This window comes from Dasypus novemcinctus, chromosome 25, assembly GCF_030445035.2.
Source record: "Dasypus novemcinctus isolate mDasNov1 chromosome 25, mDasNov1.1.hap2, whole genome shotgun sequence".
Classification (NCBI taxonomy): domain Eukaryota; kingdom Metazoa; phylum Chordata; class Mammalia; order Cingulata; family Dasypodidae; genus Dasypus; species Dasypus novemcinctus.
Window position 1 is genome coordinate 14,346,464 of NC_080697.1, and position 16,734 is coordinate 14,363,197.

A 16,734-nucleotide genomic window follows, 5' to 3' on the forward strand; every position below is an offset into this window, starting at 1 on the left:
CGGCGGGCAGCGAGGAGTCGGCGGCCCCGCGGCGCGGCGGTGGCACCCGGGTCCGGCCGCCGCGCGCCATGGCGGGGGCCCCCGGAGGGACCCCAGCCCCGGCTGTCGAGGCGCCGCCGCCCCAGGCCGAGGCGCCCGCGGCCGAGTCCCGCTCGGTGAGCGACGGGCGCGGGCGGGAGGGAGCGGGGCCGGGCGCGGGGCCAGCCGGGTGCGGTGCTGCGGGGCGGGGGCCGGGGGAAGGGGGGCCCTCAGCACCTCCAAGCTGTCCACCGCGGGGGCCGGGGGTGGGGGCCCCTCAGCACCTCTCTGGTCCCCGCCGCGGGGCCGGGGGCTAACGGGGGGCCCCTCAGCACCTCTCTGGTCCCCGCCGCGGGGCCGGGGGTAGGGGGCCCCTCAGCACCTCTCTGGTCCCCGCCGCGGGGCCGGGGGCTAACGGGGGGCCCCTCAGCACCTCTCTGGTCCCCGCCGCGGGGCGCAGGGCCGGGGGCAGGAACCTGGTGCTCCCCGGGGAGCTCGTGTCCTGCGGGGCTTCCCGCCGTGCGGCCCCCGGCCGGGCCTCAGGCGCGGGGCGCGGGGCCTCGCATTTCCCAGTGAAATTTGCAAACGGGGCGAGAGGAGCCGCCCGCCCCGCGGGGCCCCGGGCTGCCCGGGCCGTCGCGCCTCCCCGCGCGGGCGTCGGACTCAGGCCAGGACTCGGTCCCCTCGGGGGCTCGAGGCGCCCCCGCCCTGCCCCCCGGCCTGGGGGCCGCCCGAGGGGCCGCTGGCTGCGGGGCCAGGAGCCTGCCGGGCACGTCAGGGGGCAGCGGGAGCCCCCGGGGCGGGGAGGGCTGGGGGGTGGATTCGCCTGGGGCTCGAGAAGGTTCCTGGACATTGAAAGGAGAGTGGCACCAATGACAGAAAAGAAAACCGCATCCTGCCGGGGCGCAGTTTTCTCCTGGGGTAGGAAGCGGGAGCTGGCGATAAGCCCTTATCTGGGCGGGCCTGCAGGACGCGGGGCGGGGAGGCACAGTCCCCCCCGGCCGGCGTGCGGGGAGCCCGGGCGCCCGCCTCCCTTCCGCAGCCCGCTGTCGTGCACCCGCCGCGCGCCGCAGTTCTCGCGCTGGGGACACCGGTGCAGGCGAAGCTGCCGCTGCTCCGCTCACAGCGCTTACATCCCCGAGAGAGGCAGAGAAGGGTCGGGCCCCTCAGTGCGTGAGGGAGACCCGGGCGGCCAGGAAGGCCTGCGGAGACGCCCGCTGAGGCCGGAGTGACAGGACTTCAACGACGAGGCCAGGTGGGGCCGCAGGCACAGGAGGCGCAAAGGCCCCGAGGCGGCAACAGGCGTGGTCCTCCCCGAAGAGCCCCCGAAACGAGGGCAGAGGGCGCAGCTGGGCGGCGCCCACGGGCCACGTCGGGTCTTTCCCCAGCCGAACCGGCAGCTCCTCGAGGGCTTTACGCAGAGACTCTGAGGAGATTTAGGGGAGGGAAGGATCTCGTGCAGCGGTGGCGAGCCCAGTGGAGGGATGGCAGCAGAGGCAGGGGCGGGGGGGTGGAAAGAGGAGTCAAGGACGACTGAGGTCGGTGGCCTGAGCCCCTCGGTGGACGGCGGTGGGGACAGCAGGGTTAGAAGGTGGTTTGGCCGAGTGTTAGACCCGCTGAGCTGAAACGACGAGGCAGTGGAAAATTCAAGTCTGGAGTTCCCTGGCGAGCTCAGGGCTAGGGGCGTGCATCTGGGGGTCTCACACATTTCTTCAGGCCAGGGGGAGAAGATGTTGATTTGTACTGTTTGCTGATTTGTGTTGTAAATACTCTCACAGTGGCTGATTTCAGGCCACCCCTGGCTCAACACTTGCAAACTTCCTGAACATTGAACCATCAGCTCTCGAGCCACCAGCTCCTTGGCTCATCATAACAACGCTGTGAAATTGGCAGGCATATGGCCCTTGACAGGTGAAGAAAACGAGGCTCAACGAGATAAAATGACTGGTGCAAGCTCACACAAGGAGCAGGTGGCCAAGAAAGGGCTGAGGCCCAGGGCTCCTTTGCCCAGCTCACCCTGGCATGCTGACTCAGAAAATTGAAGCAGGCCACGGCAGGAAGCACGAAGGGGGATGTAAGGAAGAACTTCCCCCTGGAAATGTTTAGAGGTCATGATTTAGGCTCTCATTTGGTTTCCTCCTGTCTCACTTCTCTTTAGGTTGCGCTGGGGCCAGTTAGGGCCGCGGGGTTCTGGAGGAACCCACACGAGGTCACGGGGACCTCAGGCTACTTAGGAAGTCAAGAGGTGGGGGTGTCTGCGGGGGTGGGCGCTCAGCTGCTGGGTCTCCCCCAGGACAGCGGAGCCGGCCGCCTCTCGTTCTGCACGAAGCTGTGCTATGGCATCGGTGGGGTCCCCAACCAGATGGCCTCCAGCGCCACAGCCTTCTACCTGCAGCTCTTCCTGCTCGATGTGGCCCAGGTGAGCGAGGGCAGTGGCCCCGGGGTCCCCTGCTGCCACCGTCCCCCGCGGCTCCCCGTCCAGTCCTTCCAGCCCTCCCTGTGCTACGTCAGCGCTTCTCACCCGAGCCTGACAAGAAGCGGAACGCTGTTGAGGACGGGCTCCTCAGGGATGTCTGTTGCATCCCTGCTGGTGGTGGAAGAGAGACAACAACACAGAGGCATGGACCAAGTTGCGCTGTCCCTGCGAGCAGCCGTTCGAAATGGAGAGTTAGAGCTCCGCCAGCGGACTGCGAGGGCATGCAGGACGTAGGGCCGAGCGCAAAGAGCCAGTCTTCAGGAGGCGCTCTGGCCTCACAAGACAAGGACGCGTCCCGCGTATGTGGGTGTCTGAGCATGGAGAACGTTACAGCAGGGTACACAGTAGGCTGTTAATGTTGACTCTAGGAGGGAATGAAGAAAAAGTAATGAAGCACTCTCACTGTGGAACCAAAAGTCTGCCTCTGGCAGCCTAGATGCACCCCTCAAAGCTCTGAGGCACCCCCAGGTGGGGGACCCCCACCCCCACTTAAGGTGACCGGGCTTAAGTTATAATGGACGGTGTCGACGTCAGCTGCCGTGTCCCTCCCTGCCTGCCCTTTCTTCCCCGGTGCAGAGGCTTCTGGACTGGTGTCCTGGGGGGGCCGGGGCTTGGCTGACCCTATACACCGTGGCCCTGACCCCAGCCGGGCTCCCAGGTCCCGTGGGGGGGCAGGCCTGGATACCCGCTCCAGCTCTGCGGGGCCTTGGCTGTCCCCTTCCCAATCGTTTCAGATCCCTGCTGCCCAGGTGTCCCTGGTCCTGTGTGGAGGGAAGGTGTCAGGGGCAGCTGCGGACCCCGTGGCTGGCTTCCTCATCAACAGAAGCAGGAGGACGGGCTCTGGGCACCTCATGCCCTGGTGAGCAGCGGCGTCCAGGTGCCCGCGCCTGACCCGAGGTCACGGGATGCGCCACGCGCCCCTTTCGGGGTGCAGAGCCCTGTGGACGGGCGGAGGATACGCCCGAACAGCAGGGGACGGGACTGGGGTCCGACCGTGCTACAGTCCCCAGACGTTCTGGGGCACGCGCCCTGGCACAGCGCAGGCCCCGGGGCCTCCGGGCTCCTCAGGCCTGGCCCGCGGCTCCCAGGGAGGTCAGGGTGGGCCGAGGCCATGGGAGGCCCCAGAGAGGAGCAACTTGCTTGTCCTCCCGTGTCCTCGATACACCACCCAGCACCCAAGTGCCCCTGCCAGAGCTCTAGCCCTCGGTGCCCTCTGCCACTGCCGCACCCGGCGGCCCCTACCTGGGCCTTGCTCCGTGGCCCTCCCCGAGAGCCCCAGCCCAGGGCTTCTCGCAGGGCAGGGCGGCTCGCGCCGGGAGTGGCCGAGGTCGGGGCGGGCCCCCTGACGGTGCCCATGCCCTGCAGGGTGCTGGGCTGCACGCCCCTGGCCGCCCTGGCCTACTTCCTGCTGTGGCTCCTGCCGCCCGCCGCCAGCCTGCGCGGCCTGTGGTACACCGCCTTCTACTGCCTCTTCCAGGCCCTGAGCACGGTGAGGGGGCGCCCAGGCGGACCCCGCAAGCCCCCCTGCTGGGGGCGCTCTCCCGGGAGGGAGGGAGGGAGGGAAGCGTCCCCGGACAGCCCTGCCCGCCCCCCCCCACCGGCTGCCCCGCCCCGGGCTGCTGCCCCTCCTGCCCCGGCTCGGGCGCCAGGTGGTCAGTCTGGCACCACGCCTGGGGGACCTGGGGGGGGCCCGGGGGGCAGCGCGTGGCCCGCCTAAGCGCGCGCCCCCAGGCCTTGCAGGTGCCCTACGCGGCGCTCACCATGCTCCTGACCGAGTGCCCCAAGGAGCGGGACTCGGCCACCGCCTACCGTGAGTGCGCGCGGGCCTGGCGCGGGCCGGGGCGGGCAGGCGCCCTGGGGACAGGTGATCACCCGGCCCTGTCCCCAGGGATGACCATGGAGATGGCGGGCACGCTGGCGGGGGCCGCCGCCCACGGGCTCCTGGTGGCGGGCGCCCACCAGCCGCGCGGGTGCCACGAGGCCGCGCTCCCCGGGCCGGGCGGCGTCTCCCCCCACGCGGTGAGTGCGCGCGGCCGGGCCCCCGGGCCCCCCCTCCGCGGGTCACCCTCCCCGGGCCCCCTCCACGGGTCACCCCCCCCCCGGGTCCCCTCCGCGGGTCACCCCCCCCCGGGGCCCCCTCCACAGGTCACCCCCCCCCCGGGACCCCCTCCGCGGGTCACCTCCCCCGTCCCCTCCGAGGGTCACCCCCCCACCGGGCCCCCTCCACGGGTCACCCCCCCGGCCCCCTCCGAGGGTCACCGCTCCCCCCGGACCCCCTCCGCGGGTCGCCCCCCAGGGGCTCAGCTCCGTGCCCCTCGCCGACGGCTGACTCCCCAGGCCAGGGCGCACCCGGCCCCAGCCCGAGCCTCCCCGGCGGGCCCTCCCTCACATCCCGGTGCGGGTGACTAGGGAACCGCCGCGGCGCCCCTTCCTCTCCCCTCGAGCAGGTCCCACTGTAGTTAGGGCACCCACGTCTGTTTTCTGGTTTCCCTTCCTTGCTTCAGCGGCCTCCAGAAACTTGGGGGCTCTCACCTTCCCTCTCTCCACCGTCCCCTCCGATCTGTGACCAAATCCCATCCCCTTTACGGGTCACATTCTTCTGAAGTCTGTTCGCTGCTGGTGGCAGTGGCTGGTGGCGGGGGCCCCGGGGCTCCCTCTGCAGCACCCCGAGCCAGACACAGGCTGGGGGGTACCTCAGGGCTCCAGTGAGTGCCCCTCCCCGCCCAGAGGCGTCCTCCGTCCTGAGAAGGGGGCCCCCAGGCATTTCTGGGTGCACCCGGGCACCTCCCTGCATGGCAGGTCCCTGGCTCTTGGGCGCTGGGCCCCTCGCCTCCCTCCTGCCGGGGCGGGAGGACACCCAGCAGCCTTAGGCCTGGCCACGGGACCTCCCCAGCCCTGGGGACCCCCACCCTGGAGACTGGGGACATGGCCCCCCTTGGTCCCGCCCCAGGCTCGCCTGTACAGCATCGCGGCGGCCGTGGTGGCTGCCGCCTACCCCGTGTGCAGCTGCCTCCTGTGCCTGGGGGTGAAGGAGCGGCCAGGTATGGGGCTTGCGGGGGGCCGGGCGGGTGTGGGGGTGGCTCTGGGTCCTGCCCGCCCAGGTGACACCGTCCTGTGCTGCAGAGCCCCCTGGCCCAGACTCGGGCCCAGGCCTGGGCTTCCTGGCGGGGCTGGGCCTCACCGCGCGGCACCCCCCGTACCTGCGCCTGGTGGTCTCCTTCCTGCTCATCTCGGCGGCGGTTCAGGTGCGAGCCCGGCCGCTCCGCGCTGCCCCCGCCCTGGCCTGGAGAACGACTCCAGGTTCCGGGAACCCGTGGCCACCGTGGCCCGGAGGCCGGTGCTGGGAGAGGGGAACCCCCACAGGGCTCGCGGGGTGGGCGGGGGGCAGCCCCGCAGAGGGGGCCGGGGGCCGGGGCACCTGTGAGCGCAGGAACGACCTGCTGCCCTGGGCGGCGCGGGGGCGAGGCGGGGCGCCCGCGGGGCCGCGGGGAGGCCGCCCTGAGCGCAGGCCCTGCCCTCGCAGGTGGAGCAGAGCTACCTGGTGCTCTTCTGCACGCACGCCGCCCAGCTCCACGGCCACGTCCAGGGCCTGGTGCTGACCGTCCTGGTGAGGCCCCTGCGCGGTGGGGGCGGCCGCGGGGGGGCCGAGGGGACAGGGCGGGCCCGGGGGACGCGTGGGGCTCTGCGCTGGTGCCACGTTCTGGGCTCTGCCGCGGCCTGGGCCACCTGCCAGCAGAGGGGGGCGTTGGGGCTAGGTCGGGGCCCCACGAGGCCATGTGCTCGCAGGTGTCAGCCGTGCTGAGCACCCCGCTGTGGGAGTGGGTGCTGCAGCGCTTCGGGAAGATGACGTCGGCCTTCGGCATCTTCGTGAGTGGCGCGGGCAGCCGGGCGCGGGGCGGGCAGCGTCCCTTGGGTCTTCGATGCCTAGCCCAATGCGGGGGGCTCTGACCGGAGGGGCAAGGCCGGGGGGCAGGGGGCGGGTGGCGAGCAAGGCTGCCCGTCTCCCAGGTGATGGTGCCCTTCGCGATCCTGCTGGCCGTCGTGCCCACGGCGCCCGTGGCCTACGTCGCGGCCTGTGTGTCGGGCGTGAGCACCGCCGTGTCCCTGCTGCTGCCCTGGTATGCTGAGGGAGGGGAGAGGGCCAGGGGGCGCGGGTCCCTGGGCCCGGCCTGTGCACTGGGGCCCCCGGGGTGCGTCTGACGTGGTCCCTACCCCGACTGCTCACAGGCTGGTGGCCATCGCGGGGAAACCCGGGCTAACTCTGCCCCGCCCCGCCCCCTCCAAGGTCCATGCTGCCGGACGTGGTGGACGGCTTCCAGCGGCAGCACCCGCGCCAGCACGGCCCGGGCCTGGAGACCATCTTCTACTCGTCCTATGTCTTCTTCACCAAGCTCTCGGGCGCGGGGGCCCTGGGCATCTCCACCCTCAGCCTGGAGTGAGCCCCAGGGCTGGGCTGGAGAGGGCCGCGCCCCCCAGGGCCCGCCCATGCCCGCTCTGGGGACTGCTGCCTGGCCACCCCTCACGCGGGCCCTCCTCCGGAGCTAGGCTGACGTGGCCGGGCCAGTCCCCGTGGCAGGATAGCGTGGGTGGGGTGGGGGCCCCCTCCGTGCAGGGGCCGGTGGGGAGAGGCTCTGAGCGGACGGCGTGGCGTTCCCCAGGTTCGCGGGGTACAAGGCAGGGGCCTGTGAGCAGGTGGAGGAGGTGGCGGTCACTCTCAAGGTCCTCATCAGCGCCGTGCCCACCTGCATGATCCTCGCCGGCCTCTGCGTCCTCAGGGCCGGCCCCAGGCCCGAGGTGCCAGGCCCGGCCAGCGCCCGCCAGCTGAGCCTCCGGAGGTGGGCACGGGCGGGAGGGCTCGGGGTGGGGGGTGGGCGGGCTTGGGGTGGGGGGCCGGCGCAGCCCGCAGAGCTCCCTCAAGGTTTTGTCCAGCTGACCGTCCTGCCCGTTGCAGGTACTTTCTTTCCTTGGCCCCAGGGACCCCAGACTTGCCTGCGTTTTCTCCTACCCCTCTGGCCACCTTCCCCAGGCTCCTTCCTCAGACCCCTCTTGCCTGCTGGTGTCTGAAACAGCCCCTCCCACACCCACCCTGCTCCTTGGCGTCTTTTTTTTTTTTTTTTTAATTTCTCTCCCCTTTCCCCACATCCCCCGTTGTCTGCTCTCTGTCCATTCGTTGTGTGTCCTTCTGTGTCCGCTTGTATTCTTGTCAGCGGCACCGGGAATCTGCGTCTCTTTTTCTTGCGTCATCTTGCTGTGTCAGCTCTCCGTGTGTGCGGCGCCATTCCTGGGCAGGCTGCACTTTCTTTTGCGCTGGGCAGCTCTCCTTACGGGGCGCACTCCTTGCGCGTGGGGCTCCCCTACGCGGGGGACACCCCTGCGTGGCAGGGCACTCCTTGCGCGCATCAGTACTGCGCATGGGCCAGCTCCACACGGGTCAGGGAGGCCCGGGGTTTGAACCCTGGACCTCCGGTGTGGCAATGCTCTATCTGTTGAGTCAATTCCGCTTCCCTTTGGCGTCTCTCTCTTCCTACAGGAGGACCAGCTACAGCCTTGCTTAGTCTTGAGCTTCTCCCGTGAGCTGCAACAGCTGGAGCCAGCCTCTGCCGGGCCGCAGCCTCCCTCTTCCTCTCCCGTCTGCACCTCGCTAGTAGTTGACCACACAGCCTGCTCTGCCCCTGAGATATGGGGTCTTCCGTGGCCTCTCCAGGACTCCCACCTGGCCGCTTCTCGCCTGCTGACCCCAGACCGTCCAGAGAGGCCTGTGCCTCTGACTCCACTCCAGGCAACCTTGATCCTGAAAGCCCCCCAAGAGCAACTGTTCTGGAAAAACCTCCGACCCGGCCTGGCCGACAGACCCTTATAGGAACACCAGGACCCCCAAATCGCTCAGATGGCAAACTCACCTGACAGAGGACAGGAACGGCGGCCCCTTGGCCTACTCTGCTAAAGACGCTGACAGACACCACGTCGTGGGCAAGGTGGGGATGTCCAACAAGGAGGGACAGGCATAAGCACAGCGAGCCCCACAAGGGGGACGGCAGCAGGGGCGGTGGAGAGCCCGAGCAGCGCCCGAGAGGCGTCACACAGCCTTTTCCTTTGTTCAAATGTGTTGGCAATAACGTTTTGATAAATGCACAGACACTGATTAAAAATGATGATCCATCTTTTCTTAGGAACAAAAGTTATTTCTGTAGAAATATTTTTTTCTGAAATTCTATCTTATAAAAATCATGGAAACCGCAGCTTCCTAGAGGCCATGTCTTTGGGGGAAGAAAGATCCAGAGATTTATTTTTTCAAATTCAAAGGCTTATCTTCTACTAGTCTAAAATATGCCATGGACAGTCCTCCCACCCCAGCTCCTGGGAAGCCCGGGGGTGCCTAGAGTCCCTGAACTAGACCACGTCCCGCCAGCTCTGAGCCTTGACCAGGCATTTCTTCAGACGCAGGAGCAGGCAGCAGGTGGTTACTTCCTAGCTTTGGAGGAGACAGAAAGTTGGGACTCTAGGAGTGGCCCTGTGCAGCAGGCCCGAGGCCCCAGCACCTCCTGCCTGGAGAGGCCTGGGCACCCGACGGAGGGACCTGGGCACAGACTTGCCCCCGGGTCTCCACACGCCCTGGCTCTGCCCTCTCCATGGGGTCGGCCCTCCCAAGCCCAGGCCAGGCCGCCCTCTGCTTCCTCTTTAGACCTTCAGCTGCTTCTTGGGTGGCTGAGCCTCGCGAGCCCCCAGGGAACCTGGCTGGGACACAGGGAGCAGGAGAGCTTCCCTGCCTCCGGGGTTCCCTACCCAGCCGGGACGTCACAGGCTCTGGGAGGGCCACAGGGACAGGCCCCCCCAGGACCCAAATGGCAGGTGCGGGGCAGGGGGAGGCATCTGAGCTGGTCCCCATGCTGGGGTGGGATGTGAGCAGCAGAAATGCTGGGCATCACAGAACAAAGGCCCGGCTGGAGCAAAGGGAGGGGACGTTCTGGGATGGGAGCAGTTTCGGGGGGTGACCAGGAAGCGGTGTTGGTGGGAAAGCAGCCGCCGCGGGGTGCTCCACAGCCCATCTGGAGGCTACATCCGGGAAGGCCACGGGTGGGCCATGGGTCTGAACCTCAGCCTGCTGCTGCAGTCAGTCTCTGCGCCCTCCTGGGTTCGGGGCGTCGTTGCAGGTGGGACAGGACGGGAGGCAGGGGCTGCAGCTGGGGCCTCGGGCCTGCACATCCCAGCTCTGCCTTCCAGATGCATCCCTGGAAGCCTGAGTGTCGCCGTGCCAGCCTGTGTGTGTGTGTCCCGGGAGCTCGGGGGAGTGGACGTAAGTGGCAACCATGAAACAGCGAGGTAGGACGGGGACCAGTCCACAGAGGCGGTGCCCGACCCTAGTCTTGAAGGAAGACCAGGAGCCAACGACACGGGGACGCAGTGGGATGTTAATCTGAACAGAAAGACGGCTGGCACGAAGGCCTGGAGGCTGGAGAAGTGAAAAAGCGCAGGGACGATACTTCCGTACTATGGAACAGAAAGGCTTAACACCAAAGGCTCGCAAACGAAATTCATCACGGGAGGACATTCTTCACAATCCAAGCAGGTCCTATAAAAAACTGCAGATGGAAGCTTTATCATTTTTTTAAGTACAAAAGCTTTTTTTTTTAGGAGGTACCAGGGATTGAACCCAGGACACGGGAAGCAAGTGCTCAGCCAGTTAGCTACATCTGCTCCCCCGAAAGCTTTAGATCAGCTCCCATCCTCCGGGTCGGCCCAGGGCTCAGCTGTCAGGGATTCAGATGATCTAGGGGAGCATTCCGTGGGCGTGGCGGGGACAGGCAGCACCCGCTGTGACACCCAACCGGGCTTAATTCTCTCGCATTCGTTTTCTTTTTTTCAAGATTTATTTATCCCACCCCACTGTCTGCTGTCCATTCGCTGTGCGCTTTTCTGTGCCTGCTTGTATTCTCATTAGGCCGCTCCAGTAACTGATCCTGGGACCTTCTGGGGTGGGAGAGAGGTGCTCAGTCTCTTGCACCACCTCAGCTCCCCGGTCTGCTGCGGCTCTAATGGTCTCTCCTCCGTCTCGTTTTGTTGCATCGCCTTGCTGCGCCAGCTCTCCTTTCAGGCCAGGTTACAACACGGGCCAGCACTCATGCGCAGGCCAGTTACTCCTGCATGGGCCAGCACTCTGCTTGGGCCAGCTCGCCTTCACCAGGAGGCCCTAGGAATCGAACCCTGGACCTCCCCTATGGTAGACGAGAGCCCAGTCGCTCGAGCCACACCCCCTTCCCTCGCACTAGTTTCCTGTGGGTTAGGAATTTGGGGACAAGTAAACAGTTTAACCCTAGCCCACACGTCAGGGCAGACCCAGCGCTGATAGTGAAGAAAATCCTGATTTTGCCAATGGGAGACAAGTGGGACAGCTGAGAGGCCAGCGCAGGCCCCTCACTTGACAGACCTGTGAGCCAGGGAGCTGGTCCCCGGGCACAGGGGTCCCCCCTCTGAGGGCTGCACAGGACACCGGGTCAGTGACCCTGCCGAGTGGCAGGCCGTGTGTCCACTGCTCGTGGTGACCCGAGGGCTTGGCTTGAATGGAGGTGGTGACTTGGACGGTGTGATGCTGGGCTCGGACGCCCCGCAGAGTCGCTGCACTGCTCCCACCCAGCCTCGCCTCCCAACAGGCTGGGTCCCGACCATGGCCTAAGCCTCGCGTGATCAGGTGGCTGCTTACGTGTCGCTCCCTCCGGAGGCGCTTCCTGCTGCCCCCGGGGCTCTCTAATCTCTACCCCGCTTTGCTGGTACTTTGTACAGTTAAATATTTATCCATGGTTACGTGTTCATTGCTCAACACCCCATGAAAACGTAAGCGTCCTGAGGGCAGAGAGTTTGGCTTCTCGAATGCTCCGTCCTTGGGTCCAGAAGTAAGACTCAACACGATCGTTTGCTGAGTGAGCGTTCACTCGCCCTCCTGCCATGACAGTCGCTCCCCGTGTCCCTGCCATTCGCTTCACTGAGGAGGTGACACGGCCCGGCAGGAGGGATGCCACGCGGAGACAAGGAGACAGGAGTCCGTGTTGCTTCCACCTTTTCCCTCGTGAGAGGTCAATTCCTTTAAGAAACCTGAGCCTCCGTTTCTTGTTCGGACAAACACATGGATGATTTCCTGCTTCTGGGGATGGCCTGGGGCTTACGGGAGCTGAGGCCCTCAGGGACTGGGTGACCAGGAGCAGCGGGGGCCGAGGCGCCCCCCCCTCGGCTTTCCATAGGACGCTCTCAGCCGCCCCGCTGCTGAGCTTGAGCTTCGGGTCCCCAGGGGCAGCTGCACAATGAATATTTCATCTGAGGGTTTCTTCGGGCAATTAAAGGATCAAATGTCCAAAATGGACCTCGTGGCCTTCCCCCCACTCTTGTTCTGCCTCCTGCATTCTCAGAAAATTACATTCGAATTCACCCTGTACGCCCCCAAACTTGTATCTCCTTAGACTCCTTCCTCTCCCATTCGCTCCACCACACCTTCCTGCGTCCACTCACTGGCCTAAGTTTGCTTGCAGAAGTGGGCAGCGGGACAGAAGGGTTACGGCCAGTGAGTTATCAAGTGGTAGAAGCTGCTTGAAATTGGGTGGAAACTTGTAACACCAGATGTGGGGGGCCGTGTGGCTCAGAACACAAAGTGACCCGAGGGCGCACCGAGGTGCTTGAGAAGTGCACGGGTACGTCTGATGTATGCCAATGGGACTCGGTTTTGCTGGGTGCAGATTTCGGTGATCACCTAGTCTTTCTGACAGATGGGACTGGCACATAAGCAATGAGAAATGTGCACTCTGCTATCACTGTTCCTTAATATATAAACCGTATCAGAAGAAATATGCACTTTAAAAACAAGCATTATAACAGAACTGAGTGTGTGTGTGTGTGTGTGCGTGTGTGTATAGAGAAAGAGAGAGCCATAAAGTAAATGCAACAAATCCTAACAACTGGGGAATCGGGGTCAAGGGTATATGGAAGTTCCTTGAACTATTTTTGCAACTTTTCAGGAAGTTTGAAATTACTTCAAAATAAAAAAGTTTTTAAAAAATCCAAATCAAAAGGCACCTTCCTCAGTGAAGCCTTCCCTCTCTTCCCAGCCCCTCTGCTGCCCTGTTCTTGATGTGCCCACAGCACTGTGCTCGGCCTGTCACACCCCTCCCCGTGCTAGAAAGCCTGCTTGTCGGGAACAGCCTCCTTTCCTCAACAGCAACACAGAAAGCCTCGGCCACGCGTCCCGCGCAGAGCAGCTCCCCCATCTGCAGAATTAATAAGATACCGACTCTCCTTGGCGCTCCCAGAACCTGTCCATATGTTAATTATTCTACATTTTTCAGTTTTCTCTTACTTACTAGACTGTAAGCTCCTCAAATTAGAAATCATGGAATTAAAGACACAACAGAGAAGCTCAACAAAACTACAAATTCTCTGAAAAAACTAAAAAAGTACACAAACTTCTGGTGAGGCTAATAAAGAAAAAAGAGTGATGACACAAAGAAATAACATTAGGAATGAAAAACAGACCTTACTAAAGATGCTGCAGGTATAAAAATGAGTTTGAAAGAGAAAAACTCTGTACCAAAACAACTGAAAATTTAGTTGAAGTAGGAAAATTTCTAGAAAAATATAACCAAAAAGAATATAAGATGTAGAAATCTTCAATGATACCATAAATATTAAAGGAATTAAACAAGTATTTAAAACAGAAAATGCCAGAATCAAATGGTTTTTACCAGGTTCCAGCAAACTTTCAGTGAAGAAGCATTCCTGTCGTCCACAAACTCTTCCAGGAAACACAACGAGAAAGCGCCCCCTGTATCTCACTATGTGAGGCCAGTGCTTGATACCAAAAACAGGATGTTTTCGTTCCCTTGGCTGCTCAAGCAAATACCATGCAATGGGTCAGCTTAAACAGCAGGACTATTAGCTTACGGTTTAGAGGCTAAGAGGAGCCCAGCTCAAGGCGTCATCAAGGGGATGCCTGCTCCTGAAGACCAGTGTTCTGCGGTGCTGCTGGGGCTCCTCGGTCCTTGGCTCGACTGTCACCCCGCAAAGCTCACGGCAGCCTCTCCCAGCCTCTGTTCTCTTCTGGGTTCTGAATTTCAGCTTTTGGCTTCCTGTGGCTCTCTCTTCCTCTGTCTGAATTTCTTTCGCTTACAAGGACTCCAGTAATAGGATTAAGACCCACCCTGGGCCTCACCTTGACTGAAGGAGCCTCATCGACAGCGTCTACTTGCAATGGGCCTGCACCTGCAGGAATGGGTGAAGTCCAAGAACACGGTTTTCTGGGGGTATAAATATCTGCAAACTGCCACAACGGACAAGGAAAGCAAAAGAGAAAAGTCTACAAGGCTAACCTTACTCATGAGCATAGATGCAAGACTCCAAAACAAAGTATTAGTACCAATCTGGCAATGTATAAAAAATAAATATATCACGAACATATTTGGTTTCTTCTAAGAAGGCAAAATTTAACACTAGAAAAATCAATCAAATAAAACTTACCAGCTTAACACATTAAAGGGAAAAAATGATAATCTCAATAGATACAGGAAACACATTTGATAAAAGTCTACAATCCATTCATGATAAAAGTACTTGCAAACCAAGAAGAAAAGGAAATGTTTAAACCTGAGAAAGGATATCTACCAAAAATGTATAGCAGACTTCATTCTTAATGGTGAAACTTTAGACACAGTACCTTTCAAATCAAGAACAAGGCAAAGATGGCCACTATCACTGCTGCAGTTCAACGCTCTATCAGGGGAGATAGCCAGTGCAGTACGATAACAGTGTAAGAATTTAAAAAGAAAAAAAAACTGGGAAATGGACGTGGTTCAAATGACTGTGCTCCTGTCTCCCATATAGGGGGTCCCAGGTTCAGTTCCCAGGGCCTCCTGGTGAAGGGGAGCTGGCCCGTGCCTTGGAGAGCTGGCCTGCACCGCAAGCTGATGCAACAACAACAAAAAAACACAAAAAACAAAACTGTCATTATTTGTAAATAATTATAATTGCCTTCATAGAAAATCCAAAAGAATCTATAGGCAAATCACTAGAATTAATAAAAGAGTATATAGCAAGGTAGTTGGATATAAGATTAACAAAAAAATTGCATTTTTATTCACCAGCAATAGTTATAAAACAATTTTTTAAAAATATCATTAACAGCAGCAACAAAAAATATTCAATACCTAGGAATAAGACCAAAAGATATGGAAAGATTTCTGCTTCTGGCGATGGTGGAGTAACATAGACCAGATGTAGCTTCTCACCTGAAACAACCTACGCTGGACAGAAGCCAAGACTTTCAAGACACTGGCCCTGGGCAAGGAAGGAGTGACCCGAGAGATGGGAACAAACAGGGTGAGTGGCACAAGGCCCCGCCTGCTGCCTGGAGAGACTTTCCTCGCCAGAGCGAAGGGAACCCATCTGGAGACCAGCACACTCCCTGAGTTAGAACAGGTAAGCTTGGGAGCAGATGTGGCTCAAGCAGTTGAGTGCCCGCCTCCCACATGGGAGGGCCCGGCTTTGGGTCGGTGTCCCCTGAAAAAACAAAATGAAAAATCCAACTGCGGGGAGAAGCAGATGTGGCTCAAGTGACTGAGCTCCCCCTACCACACGGGAGGTCCATGGTTCGGTTCCTGGTGCCTCCTAAAGAGACGGCAAGCTGGTGCGACAGGCAGGCAGGGCAAGGTCACACAAGAAGAAAAACATCAAGCAAAGCAGGGAGCAGAGGTTCCTGGGGCCTCCTAAAGAAGAGGAGCAAGACAGCAAGCTGACCTGAGAGGCAGGCACGGTGAGCTGACACATCTAGATGGAGCAACAGCTGACACAGAAGGAAAAGCATAATGAGAAGCACAGCAAAGCAGGGAGCAGAGGTGGCTCAGGCAATTAGGTGCCTCCCTCCTACAGTGGAGGTCCCCAGTTCAGTTCAGTTTAGGTGCCTCCTAAAGAAACAAAGAAGATGAACAGACACAGCAAGTGCAAACAAAGAGGGGGTGGGGAGAAATAAATCTTTAAAAAAACACACACATACACACAAAACACAAAACAAAACCAACCAACTCAGGGAAGCTGATGTGGCTCAGTGATTGAGCATCGGCTTCCCACATATGAGGTCCTGGGTTCCATCCCTGGCCCGGTACCAAAAGAAAGAAAAAAAGAAGAAAGAAAAAAAGATCAGCTTGCATTTGGGGAGATCAAAGTGGCCGGGGTTCTCAAGGCAGAGGAGCAGGGAGGAGAAAGCAGAGAGAGTACTCAGGAGCTCTGCAGAGGGCAATCCTAAAATATTCAGCAGAATAATGACAGAAACATAAATGTGAAAGGAAGCACTTTGATAAGAGACTGATAAATGTGATGTCATTAAAATAGGGGAGCGGCTCAAGCAATTGGGCGCCTGCCTCCCACATAGGAGGCCCAGGGTTTGGTTCCTGGTGCCTCCTAAAGAAGATGAACAGATGTAGCAACGGCAAACACCACAACAAGCAGATGCCACAACCAGCAGGTGCTGCAATGAGCAGATGCCACAATGAGCAGATACCACAATCAGCAGGGAGCCGAGGTGGCTCAACGGTTGGGTACGTGGGTCCCACACAGTAGGGCCCAGGTTCAGTTCCCAGTGCCTCCCAAAGACTAGCAGATGAGCAGACAGACGAGGGAGCCATCTCTGGGGGAGGGATGGGAAATAATAAACAAAAAAAAAATTTTTTTAAGTTTGTTTAACAAAACACACTATAAGGAAAAAGATGAGGCACAAGCTAGATGAAGATTCTATTTTCACGTATTCATGACATCTTAGACTGTATTAAAAATCCTTACAATTCAACATGAAAGACAACCCAAAAGAAGTTTTGGATAAAAGACAAGAATAGGCATTTTGCAAAAGAGAAACCGCAAATGGTCAATAAACATTAAAAGATGCTCAAGCTCACTGGTGGTCTGGAAGTACAAATTAGGATCACAGTGAGATACCGTTTAAAACTACCACTGGACTGCCATAAATTAAGCAGTGTTGAGCTGCTGGTGAGGCTGAAAATTGATATAACCATGTTGGAAAACAATTTGGCATTGTCTCATAAAGTTGAATATGCTCACACTGTTGTTTTTTTTTTTAAGATTTTTTTCTCTCTACCCACCCCCTTGTTGTTTGCACTTGCCATGTCTGTGTATCTTTGTTTCTTTAGGAGGCACTGGGAACCAAACCTGGGACTTCTTGTGTGGGAGGGAGATACCTAATCACTAAGGCTACC

The 16,734-nt window shown here is 60.3% G+C and overlaps 2 protein-coding genes across 2 annotated transcripts in view; one reads left to right on the forward strand and one right to left on the reverse strand.

Annotated features, from left to right (window-relative positions):
• The first annotated feature begins 68 nt into the window (after nt 1-68).
• Nucleotides 69-8,658, forward strand: MFSD2B (MFSD2 lysolipid transporter B, sphingolipid). Its single transcript, XM_058287649.2, has 14 exons — nt 69-155; nt 2,312-2,437; nt 3,229-3,353; nt 3,860-3,983; nt 4,226-4,304; nt 4,383-4,513; nt 5,445-5,535; nt 5,618-5,739; nt 6,018-6,101; nt 6,281-6,361; nt 6,503-6,612; nt 6,780-6,929; nt 7,153-7,329; nt 8,025-8,658. The coding sequence occupies exons 1-14, from the start codon at nt 69-71 to the stop codon at nt 8,047-8,049; spliced, it is 1,512 nt and encodes a 503-aa protein (XP_058143632.1). The 3' UTR covers nt 8,050-8,658.
• The window catches only part of WDCP (WD repeat and coiled coil containing), a 34,660-nt gene continuing 26,562 nt past the window's right edge, over nt 8,637-16,734 (reverse strand). Inside the window, exon 5 of the transcript XR_009183412.1 lies at nt 8,637-13,735. The gene's annotated coding sequence lies outside the window, so the exon portion shown is untranslated. The remainder of the gene's footprint in view (nt 13,736-16,734) is intronic.

What these genes read in the sequence shown, in the direction of transcription:
- MFSD2B (XM_058287649.2), top strand. Translation starts at nt 69, where the DNA reads ATGGCGGGGGCCCCCGGAGGGACCCCAGCCCCGGCTGTCGAGGCGCCG. An exon ending in GGACTCGGCCACCGCCTACC is followed by an intron (nt 4,305 to 4,382) that starts GTGAGTGCGCGC and finishes CCCTGTCCCCAG; the next exon opens with GGATGACCATGGAGATGGCG. An exon ending in GCCTGGTGCTGACCGTCCTG is followed by an intron (nt 6,102 to 6,280) that starts GTGAGGCCCCTG and finishes ATGTGCTCGCAG; the next exon opens with GTGTCAGCCGTGCTGAGCAC.